The following is an 18,497-nucleotide window of genomic DNA, read 5'->3' as shown; positions in this document are numbered from 1 at the left end:
TGACGCTAGTCATTTCGCTGTTTTTGCGGTCCTGACGCGCAAAAGTGATAGTATCAACTACACGACGCGTCAAATTATAGGAAGATGGCGTGCACAAACATAAGACGAACCCTGCAGACTCTATAACAAACTTAATATTTTATTCTTTTTTAAGTCAAGATTGTTCAGAACGCAATCGAAACGTGTATTATTCAACGGAAAGTTCATAACATATGCGAACCTACTCAAATTTACTCGTTCCCGTTTTACATTCCTCCATATAAGTAATAATTAAAAGTCCGTTTCGGAAAAGGTAGTGGTCCTTTAATGAAACCTGTTCGGTTTTGTAAATTTTCTGCAGTGAACTATAATATTACATTTACAGGATCCATCTCTCGCTCACCGTAGCCTACAAGAAAAGAATTTATAGATGTCAGAAACTACTATTCCATTACACAAGTGCCAAGCTCATTTGTGGAAAGAACAAGTCCGAGAAACCTAGTCAATAGACGCGAGCATACTCGACATAATCTCTCGCATACAGTGTATAAACTGTTGTCTCATACAGGTAAATAAACTGTAGTTGTACTTACATGTAAAACACAAAACATAAAGGTTTCGTAAAAACTTTAATTACAAAATAAAATACATACTGATGGCTTAAGATGAGGTTACAAAACCAAACATATGCAGGATTTCCTGCGTAATATATGATAACAGTGAAGAGTCATTTCGCTGTTTTGCCGTCTGACGCAGTGATAGTCAACTACAGCGCGGTATTTAGGAAGATGGCGGGAAACATAAGACGACCCGCATTATAAAAATTAATATTTTATTTATTTTAATCAAATTGTTCAGAAGGTAATGAAACGTGTATTATTAACAGAAAGTTCATAACTTTTGCGACTCTACAAAATTACCGATCCCGTTTTACCATTCCCATTTAAAAAATTAAAAGCCGTTTCGGAAAGGTAGTGGGCCTTTAATGAAATTTTGGTTGTAAATGTTTGAGACTATAATCTTAATTTACAGATCATCTCTCGCTCACCGAGCCTACAAAAGAAATATAGACCGATCTACATTCCATTACAAGTGCCAACATTGTGGAAAGACTTTCCAGAAACCTAGTCAACTAGAACGACATAACCGCATCCATACAGGTAAAAACTGTTGTTCATACAGGTAAAAAACTGTTGTACATACATGTAAAACACTGTTGTTCATACAGGTAAAACACTGTTGTTCATACAAGTAAAACACTGTTGTTCATACAGGTAAAACACTGTTGTACATACATGTAAAACACTGTTGTTCATACAAGTAAAACACTGTTGTTCATACAGGTAAAAAACTGTTGTACATACAGGTAAAACACTGTTGTTCATACAAGTAAAACACTGTTGTTCATACAGGTAAAACACTGTTGTACATACAGGTAAAAAACTGTTGTGCATACAAGTAAAAACTTGTTCATTCAGGCAAAACACTGTTGTTCATACAGGTAAAAAACTGTTGTACATACAGGTAAAAATTTGTTCATTCAGGCAAAAACTTCTGCAGATAAAGTAAGATATACAAATGTAAAAAATGAGGATATTTAGGTTAGTATCTTCAAAAGACTATGATTGTCACATGAGCAATCATTTATCCCAGAGCCCGATCAAATCAAATATGAAGATTTAAAGCTATTCCTGTGTCTGAACATAAATGTTTTTTTTTTCAGATAAAATTCTACTTAGGCAATGGTTTGTTTATTCTTTTTCTACAGGTGAGCGCCCCTACAAATGTAGCCTATGTAACAAGGCCTTCAATCAGAAGGGAGCTCTCCGTATACATATGACCAAACACACAGGAGACCGACCACACATGTGTGATTTCTGTCCATCAACATTTGCTCAAAAAGGAAATCTCAGGGCACATATCAAGGTATGACTATTCAGTAATTATTACAACCATTAGGCCAAGTACTGCATGTCCACTTATATACAAGAATAAATATGACTGGCTATAATCTTAGTGATGTTTCATATTTGAAATCTTGGATGACAATCTAAAAAACGTTTTGCCTGTTTCAATTGCAAAAAATTGTTTCTAGATTGTTGTTTGCCTGTAAATGGTTTTTATATTATCGTAAATTAAATTTTAAAGTTTAATAATATAAGAAATGGAATGACATAATTTTGAGATGATATAATCATCTGATTCAGCGAGTTCATACACTTCCAAGGGACCAAGAAGATAAACCAGCCTTCCAATGTGATGAATGTAGCTGTGTGTTCAAGAAACTAGGAAGTCTTAACGCTCATATCAGTCGGGCTCATACAGATGGTGGGGTATGTAGAGCTCACTGGCGGTTAATGTAATCCTGTTGATCTGGAATAGATAAATTACAGGTTATCAGTGGTGAAAGACAATACTCAAGTGTTTGTTCTAGAAAAGAAATTCAGGGGAAATGAATTGACAATCACTCCATTTGATTTGATACCAATAACTATGACAGTTCATTTCCCCTGATAATATAATTTTCATTGCCATATACAGAACAATATACATGTACAATCAAATGCCAAATAGTGAAATGTTTATCCTCCTCCTCATTTCAATTTAAAAAATATGTCAAATCTGAACAATACACAATGATATCTTGTTATTTTGAAGTCGGTTTTTTCGTCATCATTAAATATGGCTGAGTTATCAGAATTTGAGATAAAGTGGTCATACTATAAAAAATACCTAACTGGATGAGAATTTTTGTTAAGGAGCCGCCTACCCAGGTTGAAATTGGCAGTGTTAAAGATGGTGCTCATCGGACTGTAGACGAGAATGTCATCAACCAGCTACTGGGCCTGTCGGAGCAGACTATAGAGACTTCTGTATCAGCCAATCAGCAGGCAGGAGGTGGGTCGGTTACAGACGACGATCCTGACAACCCGCAGGTTGGTACATTCAAATCTTTTACATTACATCTTGTACATTATATTTTGGAAACACTTGATATTTGGCTTTTTTTTTATCATTATTGTATAAGCTTAACTAAGACTTGATGTTAGTTATTATTTGAATATTATTGAACATTTCTTATATTGAAAAATATTGCATATTATAAATCGTCTGTTACAGTACAGCAGCCCCTTTATATGTGATCGCTCCTTCTTAGGAATGTATGTTTTTCAATAATTAGCTACTGTATTGTTCAATTTTTATTTGAATTGATGAGGAAATTTTTAATCATACCAGAGTTCGGACATCCTACAACAAGCATTGCAGAACAGTGGTCTGCCAAGCGGTGCAGAAGTAGGGGCGGAGTCTTCTGCCTCGGCCCCACAGGTACTGGCACCTGTAGTCCCAGTGTCTATGACCAGGGCTAACCCTCCGACTGGTCCCATCATACAGACAGTCACTACCATGAATGTCCAGGATACAGCCACAGGATCCATCAAAAAGCACATCATACGAAAGGTATACAACACTGAATACAGGTTTCTGATGAAGAGAATGTTTGTAGTTGGGAAATTGATTAAAATCTGATATTAACAATATATTAGCTGGAATATAAAGAATTATTTTCATGATGTCTGTAGAATTTCTCATTTTTAGCTCTCCTCTCGAAGAGAGGGAGCTTATGGAATCCCTCTGGTGTTAACGTTGTTGGAAATCCTAGGTTAAGGCTTTAGTGGAAGTGTTAAAAAACTGTTATCTGTAGCAACTGACATTGATTTCTTCATCAATTTTTTTAATTAAAAGTGTTGTGATGGGTATTAACTATCATTTTATTGAAGAAAATGCTGGATTTTGAGAATTTCAAGAGGCCCAATGGGCCAGATGGACAGGTTAAGGTTTTGGTGCAAGTGGTGTTGATTTCTACAATGATGAATAATAATTGTTGTGATTGGTATGGACAATCAATGAAAGGGAGAAATTACTGAATTTTGAGAATTTTAAGAGGCTGAGGCCGAATGGGCTGTAAAGTTAAGTTATGTAATGACATTTCTATATTTTATAATAATGGTTAATTATAAGGAACCCTCATAAAATTAACAAAATTTCAGAGGCGTGCTTTACTGTTCTCAAGTTTGATTAAATGTGATACAGACATTAAGTTTGTATACAGAAGTCAATTTTGAAGAAGTTGTTAGAATGGTTGCTAATAGTGGAAAATACCAGATGTTCTGTATCTTTTGAAGACAATATTTGAGTGTTAAAGATAATAAACTTACCTTACAGATTAATGGTGTCCGGTGGCACCAGTGTACCTACTGTACAAAAGAGTTTAAGAAGCCAAGTGATCTGGTTCGCCACATCCGAATCCACACCCATGAGAAACCATACAAGTGTACTCAGTGCTTCCGAGCCTTCGCCGTAAAAAGTACCCTTACTGCTCACATTAAAACTCACTCGGGTGTGAAGGACTTTAAATGTCACGTGTGTGACAAACTCTTCTCCACACAGGGCAGTCTTAAAGTCCATCTTAGGATGCACACAGGTAGGTGACGTATATTCAGTGTTAGAGCTTACCTATTATTAAAGCAAACATTTTATAGGACATTTGCACCTTTTCTATACGTTTACTTCCAAGGCAAGAATAAGAGAAGAAATCTTGATTTTTGCAGCACTGTATAAAGGGGTAACTGCTTTACCTACATATATCATCAGTTGTTGTACATATCTACACTAGTCTTGTTTAATCTGCAAACAGAAAAACTTTTCCTCATGCACTCAAAAATTTGACCGATCGGAGTAATTAGAATATGAATATTAGGATGAAATATTACATAAACCTCCTATTATTTTACAGGAGCCAAACCTTTTGACTGTCCTCATTGTGACAAGAAATTCCGCACAACTGCTCATAGGAAGAGTCACATAGCCTCACATTCCAAAGACGAGGGGATCAAACGTCCTCGACGAACATTTAGACGGACAAACAAGTCTGATCTCTCACTGCCTGATATACCAATGCAGGAACCCATCCTCATTACAGATACAGGTAACGGTGGCATTTCTCCTTTTTATACAGCTCTGAGACGTCCCTCTTTTCAGTACAGGTATATGTTCAAGTAAACTTCATTGGAACACTCTGATTACTCAAACTTTTACTTTGCTAACTTAAGTTAAAGAGGTTTGACTCAATATTTCTTTCAGTAACAAGTTTCTAGCTTATGTCTGTGTATAAATGATTATGTATCCTGAATACAGCACTTTTATGCATCATCCCCTTCTCCTGTATTAAATGTTGTTTTTATCAGGTCTGATACAGCAGCCACCTAGGAACAACATCATCACCACATACCTTGGGGAGGCTGGCAGCGTGGACAGACCGTACAAGTGTGGCTTCTGCCAGCGAGGATTTAAAAAGTCTAGTCATCTGAAACAGCATCTCAGGTCTCACACAGGTAAATAAAAAACCAAAGCTCATAACTTTATCATAAATCTTTTTTTAGACATCATCTCAGATCTTGCACAGGTAAATAGAAATTACTATCGCTCAGATCTTGATTAAAATCTTTTTAAGACATCATCTTAGGTAAGTAAAAATCTATATTGATAGCTCATTCTTCAAACTGCATCTCTAGTCTCACAGAGAAATATCAATGAGATTCCTTTTAAAACTATAACTATAATGGACTGGCCTGAGTTGGAAGAGTCTAAATTTGTCTTTAGGGGTGAATGAGTTAACTCAGATATATTCTATAGTGGTTTTGTTTTGTTTTGCCAGGTGAAAAACCGTACAAGTGTGTACAATGTATGAGATCCTTTGTGTCGAGTGGGGTCCTCAAGGCTCACATCCGTACCCACACGGGAGTGAAAGCCTATAAGTGTCCCTTGTGTGACAGTACCTTCACCACCAACGGCAGCCTGAAACGTCACATGTCAACTCACAGCGAGGTCCGACCGTTTATGTGTCCCTACTGTCAAAAAACATTCAAGACTTCAGTCAACTGTAAAAAACATATGAAAACTCACAGGTATTTATATTTTTATTTCATTTTGAAAAGGAATTTAAAATCTATATGTAATTATTATGTCTTTTACTTTAAATGGATTTAATTGTGGTGAGCAAAAGCTACTTTTTAACTGTATTAATCATAATTTTTGACGTTTTCTTGTTAATATTTTTTAATCAACTAGACTTGTTTATGTTATTACTTCAATTAAAGACACACTACCTTTCTGAAACGGCTTTTAATTTTTAAAATGGGAACGTAAAACAAGATTGATAATTTTCTAGAGTCGCAAAAGTTATTAACTTACAGTTAATACTACACTTATTATCAACTTCTAAACAATTTAATTAATATTAATAAAATGTTAATTTTCATAACACGGGTCGTCATATGTTTCCCGTCGTCGTCCTAAATATCACTGCGCAAGATGGCAAAACAGCGAATTGATTCTCCACTATTATCAAATATTATGCAGGAAATCTTGCATATATTTGGTGTTATTACCTCATCTAAGGCCATCGATATGTATTTTCTTATGTTAAATTTGATGAAACCGTTAAAGATGCTCCACCGCTGACAAATGTTATTTTTTCACTATAAAAAACAGGAGCAGACGATTTAGTATTTTTCTTCAGCTACAAAAGTTACATACTTTACACCATTATCACCATTGAAAAGTTTAAGCTTCTAATTTTACTTCATGGTAAAAATATGAAAAATAATTAATTGCATCCCAAAAAAATTCCGTTGCACTATATCCTATATGGAATGAAGTACTGAATGCGCATGCACCAAAGGCAAAAGAAATGATTTTTATTAGTTTTTGTGTTAATTAGACAGATATATACACGATTACACACCAATAATTGTTCAAATGATTAATATCATTTATGCAATGTCGGCGGTGGAGCATCTTTAAATTCTGCTCCGGAAAGGTAGTGGGCCTTTAAAATAACCAGTGTGTGATTGTCTATAAAATAAAGAATAGAGAAAAGTTGGTTTTATCAAGCTTTTGGTTTCTTATTTCATCGTACTAGTAATAAGAAAAAATGTGATTTGAAAGTGATTTGTGTATGTTAGCTTGATGTTGTGTAATGTAGTTGCATGATTTTAGGCACGAGCTGGCAATACAGGCTACTATACAACAGGGAGGTAACTCTGTTGGTACTGACCATCTGGCAGATGATAGCCCTGAGAATACAGACTCGGAGATGATGACTGAGACTCAGACGGCAGAAATGAACCTAAACCACCAAGAACTGACCACTACATCTATGGCTCAGCCAGAAATCGGTCAGCAAGCTATCCTGTCTCAGCCGAACATACAGGACGCCCTGAATACTGCGAGTCTCGATCAACAACTACAGCAGACCCTCAACCAACAGGTAACACTTCATCGGGAAAACTTGGGAAAAATTTGTAGGATGTTTAAATTGGATAATTGCCTTCTGTCATTTTTCAATTACTGCCTGTAATATAGTGAAATTATTTTGCCAGCTTTTGAATTTTTAAATAATTTTCTTAAGAATTAATATCTCTTTTGAATACTTAAGGATTAAACTCTTACTTTGCTTAGTTTATGAGATGATGAACCCAAGGAAGCACAAGGTAAATTGCCTAAACGCGAAGCGTTTACATACAATTTACCGACTGCTCCATTGGGTTTATCATCTCATAAACTAAGCAAAGGAAGAGGTTAATCCTTATGTATACAATATTTTCTTTAAACAATAATATTAACAAAATCGTCAGATGCAATCATTTACCTATGTTATTTGTCGTCAAAATTATACTGTCGTCATGTTGATCCATGCACAACAGCCATTCAAATAAGTGCACCATGAACTGTTTGCTTAATCCTGTTTTTTTTTCATGACATCACAAAAAATAGTTTTCATATTTCAGTTATTTTATTGATGTCAAATAGCAATTATACATTGAAAAAAAGTGTTTTATTGTATGTCTCCCATTGTCTCGTACATGTAAAAAAGTGTTTTATTGTATGTCTCCCATTGTCTCGTACATGTGTTAATTGTAAAGATTGACATGTGATTTTGTGGAATGTCAAAGGAAGCCCGCCAATGTTTTCAGGTATTCATACGCACCGAATCGGGTCACGTTCTACACTCAAGTTATTGGGAAATAAACAGATCTGCCCCAACATAGTTTATCGATACAGAAACAGAGGCAATTGTAAATATTGTAGTTTAAAAAAAAGAATATGAACAGTCATCAAAAAATGTTCATTATGTAACAAGAGATAGATGGAAAACACTAACATGGTCTTGATTTAATTTTAGGTGTTGTTACTGAAATATAATTCCTTCAAAATAGAATAGGTAAGGAATTTATATTGCATCAAACAGTCCAAAAGAGATAAACAAATTAATGATACCATAAATCTCTACATGATGTACTATTTTGTTGTAGATTTTTGGTCAGCAGCAGACGTTCAGTCAAAGTTTGCTGGGTCCAGGTCAGCAGAACTTTAATCAACTAAATAACCAGCTCAATGCCTATAACCAGTCCCAGTTTGGTCTTCAGGTGAGTACACAAGGATTCAAAATATAGGCTATTTCATTTAATATCTTAACAGGTAACTTCATGATTTAGTTCATGGTTTGCAAAAAGAAAGCTGATTTGTGATGTAACACAAAACCAAGAAATGTGTGGCGTCATTTTTTAGTCAATGGGTTGAGTGTATGGTCAAACTCAGTATTTCTGATTTTTTTTTCCTCTCCTGATATGACATGTATCTATTATATTTTGACAAATTAATTTAAATATTTTAAGAAGATGACATTTCACCTGTATTTACAGAGCATTCAGTCATTTTCTCAGTAGAAATAGATGGTGTTATACAGGTGGTATACCCATGGGAGTAATTGTTTTATTGTAGACTGGTATATATTTTGATTTCAGACTCAGCAGCTTCAGAACAACTTGGACATCAATAGTCCCTATACAGGGTACAACCAGTCTGTGGCATCCCTTACATCTAGTCTGCCTAGTACCTCTATGCAGAACATTCTTCCTACAAAGTAAGTAACAGTTGGTTTTAAATTCAGAATATATCCTTTAAGTTCATTATCAGTCATAAATCTTGTCTGTGGGAGATATCAATAATTGCCCCCAGTCCCTGCAAAAAAAAAAAATCATTTTAACTCATTCACCCAAAAATGTCATAATGGACTGTTCTAGTTCTTGATTTAGGAGAGTCTAAATGCATTTTCAAGGGTAAATGAGTTACAGAATATATTAATTTTAAGTTACCTTGTTTTCTTAGTGATGGCCAGATTCCAGAGGCCCAGGAAGCTGATCCGTCAGAGCAGGAACAGGCGGTGACGGGAGCAGAACAACAATATACACTGATGCCAGTAGACGATGGCAAGCGGGTGTACAAGTGTGAATTCTGTGACAAATCCTTCAAGAAGTCCAGCCATCTCAAACAACACATTCGCTCACACACAGGTGAGTATATTGATTTTGGCTAGACAATAAAGAACCAGTCACTCAATTACAATTACAATGTACTCTGTCTATCTAAAAATAAAGTTCATCACATTCTTTCTGAATCTAAATAGATGCTCCTTTTCAGGCTGCGTTGGCCTAGTGATTCAGACATATTATCACTAGTCATTCACCTCTGAGTTACGAGTTTGATTTACTTGTGGGGCAGTTGCCAGGTCCTGATTGGAGATTGGTGGTTTCTCTCTGAGTATTCTGACTTTCCTCTACCTCCTAAAGCTGGCATGTCCTGGGATGACCCTGCCATTACTAAAAAAAAAAGAAAATGTAAAGCAAAAACAGGCAACAAATTTTCTTTTTTTTTTAAGTCCTGAAAAAGCTTTATTATATAAGAAACCTCAGTCATTGTACATTTTAAAAATCACTTATGCTTTAATATTTCACAGGTGAGAAGCCCTTCAAGTGTCTAACCTGTAACAGGACGTTTGTATCGGCTGGAGTTCTCAAGTCCCACTTGAAGACCCATCAGGGCATGAAGGAGTTCCGATGTCACATTTGTATGGCTATGTTCACCACCAATGGTTCATTAACACGTCACATGAACATCCACGTGAGCCAGCGTCCATTCAAGTGTCCGTACTGTCAGGAGACGTTCCGAACTTCCTCCATGTGTAAACGTCACATGAGGCTCCATAGGGATGGTACGTCAAAAAGGCTAATGTGATATTTTCTTTGTGTGTGTGTGTGTGTGAAAAAATACGCTCAATATGAGTTGGAAAGGTTACAGATTGAGGTAGCCAATTTGAATTATTTAGACCAAATTTTGAACAACAGTTGAACCTCAATGAATCAAAATTTTATATTTCAAAATATTTTGTTGGTCCCAACTAATCTACTTTTAACTGAAACTAATGCTATGCATGATTCAACTTACAAAGCTTTTTTAAACCGAAATACATGGCGATGTAAAGTTTTATCTCAGTCTTGCTTACTTGTTTTTCCCTCTGTAGGTCCTGAAGAGGATGGTACCATACTGCCTCGAAGAACAAAGTCGGTGGTTCATGTCACAGATGAACAGACAGAGGAGTTGTCGCGGACGGCCGAAGAGGAAGATCTTACAGTCTCAGAAAAGATCTTACTGGAATCTGCAACTGAGAAGTCGCGTGTCAGTGAACCAAAGGTTTTTAGGCTTTTTATTGAAATACCAAATATTGTGGATTGATGTAAGCTATTGTTTTAAATTACTTCCATGCCCTATATTTACTCTTTGAAGTATTTGTATCCTACAGACCTATATTTGTAAGGATCCCATATTACCTGGAACATACTTTAATATTACTTCTTTGACCCACTCGAAAATGTATTCACTTAATACAGAATTTCAAAATGAACCTCGTTCAAATCTTATTGACTCAAAATCGTGTATTCAAAATTCTTTTTGCTTTTACATGTGCATTATAGAATATCTAAAACAGCAATATAATCAAATTCATCTACTTCAAATTAATTTCATAATTTTTTCATAATTAAGGAAATTAGAGAAGAGACAATAGAGAAAGGACCCAAACATGCTCACCAGTGTTCGTACTGTCAGAAAAGTTTCAAGAAGCCAAGTGATTTAGTACGACACGTAAGAATACATACGGGGGAGAAACCGTTCAGTTGTGAGATCTGCTCCAGAGGATTCACAGTCAAATCTACCCTTGACAGCCACATGAAAACTCATAATGCTAGTAAGTATATCAGTACTAGCTTGTCTTCAGCTCAGAAAAAGGAAACACTCACAGAGACAAACGAAAAGGAAAAAGATAGGTAGTTCTTCATGGGTGGTTATTTTTGTTATGTATTTACTTTTTGACTTTTTTTTTTAATAACTAAACTTTGATATTTTTGGATAACTTAAGGTTGATTTGATAATATGTTATTGTGTCAAATGAAAATCGTTGTTTTACATTCATGTAGTGTAAATAAAAATACAAAAAGACTCACCAATGAAATTCTGGTTTAATTTCAGATGACAAGCGGTTTAAATGTCATGTGTGTGCTTCCATGTTCTCTACAAAAGGTAGTCTCAAGGTTCACATGCGTCTGCACACAGGAGCCAAACCTTTTAAGTGTTCTCACTGTGATCAGCGCTTCCGTACATCTGGCCATCGTAAGAGCCATGTGTTGACTCATAACCCAGACCAGCCCAAACGCAGGAAGGCCCTGTCCCAAGTCATTCCCGACGCCGATAATCAACAACAACAGATCAACCTACTTAATGGATCCGATGTCCAGAACATTGTTGTTACTAGTCAACCCAATGTTGGTCAGGTGATCAACATTGACCAATCACTGTTGCAGGCTCAGAATGTGTTACCGGTGTCTCTGACCGTACAGGACAATAATATGGGTCAGCTGAATGAGAGTGCACTGGCGGCACATGTGTTGCAGGGTCTGGAAGGTATACAACTTCAGTTTACTGGTAATCTAGGACAAGGTATTCAGATTACGGGACTCGACCCCAACATCTTCTCACAGACAGTACAGATCGACACGAGCCTCATCCAGCAGTTACAAAATCAAGGCAATGTTAACATTACAATTAACCCTAATCTCATTAACCAGAATGCTGGGTTACCAACGGCCGACCCCAACCTGGTACAGAACGTTCAGAACATCCAGATACAAAATGTACAGCCGGTGACGGTCCAGGAGCAAATCAACCCAAATGTTATCATACAGCCTCTGTCTACAATAACTGTACCACACATAGAGAACCAGCAGCACTTGGCTAATATACAGGGATTGCAGGGGATACAGAACATACAGGGCCTACAGGCTACAGGACTTGTACAGGGACAGGTCGCCATGCAGGACGGTGCACCAAACTCCTTTGTGGTCACGGCTGACGGAACTCTGGCTAACGATCAACAGGTACGAATAGAAGTATAGCAGTAATGTTTGTTTGTCTTGTTTAGCTGAAGTAGACTATTTGAAGTCAAATATCTTATGTTGGCATGCTTTCCATAAAATTTATAAAAAGAACAAAATATGATAGAAATATTATGAAGGAAATCCATTTGTAAGAGTCCTGGCCATAATTTCTCAAAACAAAAAGTGCTGACTTCTGTGAGAACTTAAGTAATTGTCTTATGTAAGTTATATATGTGAAGTAAATTTTGACTGATGTTTCTTTTTATCCCCCGCCCAACGAAGTTGGCGGGGATATACAAATGGGTTCCGTCCGTCCGTCCGTCCGTCCGTACGAATGGTTTCCGGAGCATAACTCTAAAACCAGTTGAGATATTTCCACGAAACTTCATACACACATTGGTCTTATGGTCTAGTAGTGCCTTTTGCTATTTTTAGGTTTTCATTTTTTGCATTTTTTCCGTAACCATGGAAACATTGCTGAAAATATCATATTTTTGTACCAGGTTCGTTGCCGCAGCATAACTGGAAAACCAGTTGAGATATATGCACGGAACTTCATAGACACATTGCTCTTATGGTCTAGTAGTGCCTTTTGCTATTTTAAGGTTTTCACTTTTTGTACTTTTTTCTGTAACCATGGAAACATTGCTGAAAATGGCATATTTTTGTGTAAGAATCGTTTCCGGAGCATAACTCTAAAACCAGCAGAGATATTTCCATGAAACTTCATAGACACATTGTTCTTATGGTCTAGTAGTGCCTTTTGCTATTTTTAGGTTTTCATTTTTTGCACTTTTTCCCTAACCATGTAAACATTGCTGAAAATATCATATTTTTGTACCAGGTTTGTTGCCGCAGCATAACTGGAAAACCAGTTGAGATATATGCACGGAACTCCATAGGCACATTAGTCTTATGGTCTAGTAGTGCCTTTTGCTATTTTAAGGTTTTCACTTTCTGTACTTTTTTCTGTAACCATGGAAACATTGCTGAAAATGGCAGATTTTTGTGTAAGAATCGTTTCCGGAGCACAACTCTAAAACCAGCAGAGATATTTCCATGAAACTTCATAGACACATTGTTCTTATAGTCTAGTAGTGCCTTTTGCTATTTTTAGGTTTTCACTTTTTGTGCTTTTTTCTGTAACCATAGAAACATTGCTGAAAATATCATATTTTTGTAGCAGGTTCATTTCCGGAGCATAACTCTAAAACCAGCAGAGATATTTCCACTTCATAGACACATTCATTTTATGGTCTAGTAGTACCTTTTGCTTTTTTTAGGTTTTCATTTTTTATACTTTTTCCTGTTTTTTTTTTCATACACACAAGTCTCTACAATCAAACTTACTTCAGCTTTGATATCTCCATTGGCAGGGGATCTGAATGACTATGTCCTTGTTTAATCTAAAGTTAAGTTCAGAGTTTTAATTTGAACTGAAAGATTTGAAGGATTGTAGGTGCATGTCGTTTATAATTCCTATATTGTCCTTCATTCTTTTGTCCAGATCACTGTCACACAAGGAGACTTACAAGTATTACCGGAGGTAGATGAAAACAACATTGTCAATGAAGATGCCGAGGATGAAATGGATGAGGAGGATATTGATGAAGAGGAGGAGGAACTTGGTAATGCTGTAGGAATTGTAGGGTCTGTAGATGAAGACAATCCAAACCTTCCTGATATAGAGGAGGAGGAGGAAGAGGAAGGACTGACCCATGGCAGCGAATCGGCCAACATTAGTCTCAGTGATGTCGCCGCTGGTGGCGATAAGTTTCTTGGGACAGGTCGACAACACACGTGTACAGTAAGTCACATACACTGCACATAGATAATCTATTTTATCCAGGATTTAAGTCTTGGGACAGGTCGCCAACACACATGTACTGTAAGTCACATACACTGTACATAGATAATCTATTTTATCCAGGATTTCATACTCTTACAAATATTGGATAGGTTTTCTCTTCAAAGAAATAATTAAGAAAGTTAGTGATGATTCTATGAAATATAAAACCGTGTAAAAAGTTATGCCAACTACATTCTTTATTGTGTGTTAGGGAGAATACCTGTATAGGCAATACCTGATGTCTTATCCCTTTGACAATGTCTTTGTCGATTGTTTTGAAATTGAAACCAATATTACACACATATCACGCAGAAAGATCTGAAGAAAAAAAGGAGTTACATTTAACATAAAGAATGTTTCAAGAATGAAATCTTGAGACCTGATTGTGTTTGGTTTAAAGTAGATGTGTGATTTTTTGTAAATCATGAGACTCCATTATGAATGTGGTTTCACTGTGTTTACAGGTGTGTAATAAGAGCTATAAGCGAGCCAGTCATCTACGGGAACATATGGTTATACACGACCCGTACGCCTCACCAAAACGTAACAAGTTTGCTCCTCACCATTGTGATACATGCGAGAAATCATTCCAGAAACCTAGTCAATTAGCCAGACATAAACGCATTCACACAGGTAAGTCGTAAGTCGTGATCTCATAACTCCGATTTCTCACTCAAAACATAAAACTCTGTCTTTAAATACTGGTATAAAATCAAAGAGTAAGTTACCTTCATATGTAATTTGAGGGAAATTCCATTTTTGTCTTTCGGTTGTGCTGAGAAATTAGGGCATCTTCTTTTTATACTCAAAGTAGCCAAAAGATTGGGGAAAAAATATGAAAGTTTGAAGTCTGATCTTCAATCATTTCAAACCAAAAATTAACAAACATGATCTTTTAGTTTTTGTCAGCTACCAGGTATGTATGTATTAAGATGAGCTTCTATGGCAATCATCATATATTATACAGTATAATCACACAGTGTAATAGTTCCTATTCTTATTGAACTACTGATTTACAATACATAGACTGTTTTCCAGTGAAAAATATTTTAAATGAAATATAAGCTTTTAATTGTTTCTTGTCAGGTGAGAGACCTTTTGTATGCGGGATCTGCCACAAAGCTTTTAACCAGAAAAATGCACTTCAGATCCACTTAAAACGTCACAGTGGAGAGAAACCCCATAAGTGTTCTTATTGTGAGCTAGCATTTACACAGAAGGGCAACCTGAAAACTCACATCAAACGTGCTCATCACATGGACATGGTACACTCAATGAACTTACCTAAAGCATTGAGTATCGTGCCACCCGCTGGCGCCACCGTCAGCATTAGTACAGATGGGGACGTAAATCAGGACTCGAGTCACGAGGTCGCCGCGGCACAAGAGGAAGATGGAATCAATTTAGAGGAAGTGGCGGATTTATTTCCTTGATGACCGTTAAACTTTTGATTTATTTGTTATTCTGCTGAGAAAAATGGCTATTTGGAAATTAAATTATTGTCTTTCCTGTGTATACCGGTTACTGAAATATGAAGTTCAAATGAACAAAAATGTCATTTTAATTAATCAATTTTTCTTACAATTGTTATTTATGTAGCTTTAATATGTCATAAAGGAACTTTATAAGTAATATCTGGTTAATGGGAATGTAAGATCCCATTAATATCAGATTATTGGAAATGTAAGATCCCATTAATGTCTGGTTAATGGAAATGAAGGATCCCATTAATATCAGATTATTGGAAATGTAAGATCCCATTAATATCTGGTTAATGAAAATGTAAGATCCCATTAATATCAGATTATTGGAAATGTAAGATCCCATTAATTGCTGGTTAATGGAAATGAAGGATCCCATTAATATCAGATTATTGGAAATGTAAGATCCCATTAATATCTGGTTAATGAAAATGTAAGATCCCATTAATATCTGGTTAATGAAAATGTAAGATCCCATTAATGTGTGTTAATAGAAATGAAGGATCCCATTAATATCTGGTTAATGAAAATGTAAATTTGAACAATTTGGTTGTTAAACAATAGGAGTTAATTCTAAGAAATTCCACTAAACGGTGTTGGGACCACATAAGTCTGGTGTAACATTATGATAGGTTTTGTCCTTAAGTCCTTGTTTATTCTACACAAGTTTTATTGTGCTTTAACTGTCTAAACTAAGGCCTATTTGTGATATAAGCTTGTGATAATTTGTATTGTTGTGACAGTATAATCAATTGTCTTTGCATAAAGTATTAAATATGTTCTTTCTTCTAAAGTGTTCCAATCATAAAGTACATGTTTGAAATCCGTTAATGCCAATCAAAGTAATGATAAAATACTCACAGGAATTATTGTATGAATATCTGGTAAGAGTGCTTATGCTTGAAGTTGATCATCAGAATATTCAACAAGGAGTGTGAGGATGCTGTATGAAGAGTATATATCAAGTAGAATGAATATTTTGATGGAATTCAATTGTATGAAATAAAATTCAGTCGTTGATAAATCTTATGATGAAATTAAGTTGCTTTTCCATTGTTATTTTGTGTTGGCCTGAAATAACACCCAGAAGGTGTCGTTCCAGAATTTTATGTCAAAACTTTTACTTTTGAAAATGTGTTAGTATTTAAGCATGCTGAATGGTGTGTTGATCTTAAAATTCAAATGTTGAATTTTTTGTTCATGAATTATTTAATGAACTTTTTATTTAAACATATCATTACTTTTTTGACATGGTGCTGCATAATTGTGTTGGTTTTCTTGTAGAAATAGCTTTCTTATATTTGTTCTGGTAGCATGATCATAAATGGTTTAGATTTGATTATGTCATTTTGACATTCCAGTTACATTGTTTTCCTTCAGTAAGTATCTGCAGTAAGTGTTCAACCATACTATCTTAATTTTGTTATAAGGATTTTCCACGTAATCAAGTATAATGGTCCAACGATATCACTTTCTTCCGCCTCTGTAGGTTTAATAATTGATAAAATTTTCAACCCTTTTAGAACAAAACAGCGATCTCAACCTTTGGGGTAAAGTTCATTAATTGCAACATAGGGTATTTATGAATGATATTATTTTGCTATTTGTTTTCTTTAATTTCAAAATGTATATGTAGCATGTCATCAATTTCCTGCTATTGATTAGCACATAGTAAGAAAATTATTATATATCTCTCTGTATAATGAAATTTCCAAATTAGAAATGAGATTTGAAAAGCTTAATCTTTATGAAGTTAAGGCAAACTTAAAATTTTAGTCATTAATGTAAAATTTTGACCCAGAGCTTCAACAATGCCAAAACTAACTTGTCTTTTCTTAAATATACATATACATTTGATGACTGCAAGAAGTAGCAGTGATATGTACATGTAACTACTGTAGGGGTGTACCTTCATAAGAAAACTTTTCTGTTCTTGTCCTTAGATTTATTATTTTGTCCTTCAGAATGTTGAACTGTGACATTGAGGCTAAAGTGAGCTTTGACTAGCACATAATCCTAAATTAAACATAGAAATTTTCAACAAAAATGTAATGTATATTGATGTACAGTGGAACGAACCTTGTTTAATATCTCAGAGGCTTATTCTAGGTTTCTAAGAAATTAAATGAGTGTTTATTTAGAATGAAATTGAGCTATTATAAATAAATGAAAATTAGAATAAAACAGGGTCATATTATCAGCTTTTAAGAGAACAGGAGGATTCAAGTACAGTAACTACCAGATATCAGCTTGAAAATCTTGATTGCGAGATACTAACGCCACATGGGTAAAGTATGTTATACCATCTATTAGTCCTACTTTCTGGTGATAGCCACTTCATAGTTTGATTTTTGTGACGTAACAACCACTGGAAGTGGGACTACCGGTAATCAGTGGTATATCTTCATTTACCCAAATTGTTTTAGTATCTCAAATTGTCGTATTTGGAGATGTAGGTATCATATCAATATTCAACAATGTGTCTGCTCACTAATGTGATATCTCGTTACCAGTAACTGTTACATATTTTGCCCTTGATGAGTAGGGAGATCTTTTCATTCTTAATTAAATTGAGTACCATGGGAGAAAAAATCTCTTATTTTTATTAAAGTTAGTTCATACATTTTAATGAAGGAATGAATATTACAAAGTTTGATGAGGCTTAGATTATAAACTTAAGAAATTTATCTGAGCTTCACTTTGTTGTATTGTGCATCAATAAAATGTTAAATATTTATTTATCAATGCTATTTTGTTGTTGTATTTATTAGCCTTTCAATGGCAACTCATTGAAAAGGTCTTGAGGATTTAGGAAAGTTGTTGCCCATCCTTGATATTCCAGGGGTTTCTATCACT

The 18,497-nt window shown here is 35.3% G+C and overlaps 1 protein-coding gene across 1 annotated transcript; it reads left to right on the top strand.

The window, feature by feature from the left end:
• The first annotated feature begins 967 nt into the window (after positions 1 to 967).
• On the top strand, positions 968 to 18,386 carry LOC138315295 (zinc finger protein 236-like). The gene is made up of 20 exons (XM_069256192.1): positions 968 to 1,139; positions 1,748 to 1,905; positions 2,187 to 2,312; positions 2,739 to 2,915; positions 3,217 to 3,438; positions 4,204 to 4,462; positions 4,775 to 4,966; positions 5,226 to 5,372; positions 5,696 to 5,945; positions 7,039 to 7,309; positions 8,355 to 8,468; positions 8,847 to 8,965; positions 9,211 to 9,395; positions 9,839 to 10,093; positions 10,403 to 10,572; positions 10,924 to 11,125; positions 11,407 to 12,311; positions 13,819 to 14,118; positions 14,625 to 14,793; positions 15,247 to 18,386. Exons 1-20 carry the CDS (start codon positions 983 to 985, stop codon positions 15,591 to 15,593), a joined length of 4,725 nt encoding a protein of 1,574 aa, XP_069112293.1. The 5' UTR covers positions 968 to 982; the 3' UTR covers positions 15,594 to 18,386.
• The last annotated feature ends 111 nt before the right edge of the window (positions 18,387 to 18,497 follow it).

The sequence above is a fragment of the Argopecten irradians genome, chromosome 2, assembly GCF_041381155.1.
Source record: "Argopecten irradians isolate NY chromosome 2, Ai_NY, whole genome shotgun sequence".
In the NCBI taxonomy this organism is placed as follows: Eukaryota; Metazoa; Mollusca; class Bivalvia; order Pectinida; family Pectinidae; genus Argopecten; species Argopecten irradians.
Note: the sequence above shows the minus strand (reverse complement) of the source record. Positions and strands in the feature narration are given on the sequence as shown.

Excerpts from the sequence above, each read along its gene's own strand:
- LOC138315295 (XM_069256192.1), top strand. The coding sequence starts at position 983 with ATGTTTGAGACTATAATCTTAATTTACAGATCATCTCTCGCTCACCGA. Across the intron at positions 2,313-2,738 it reads GGGCTCATACAGATGGTGGG|GAGCCGCCTACCCAGGTTGA; the intron begins GTATGTAGAGCT and ends ATTTTTGTTAAG. Across the intron at positions 12,312-13,818 it reads CTCTGGCTAACGATCAACAG|ATCACTGTCACACAAGGAGA; the intron begins GTACGAATAGAA and ends TCTTTTGTCCAG.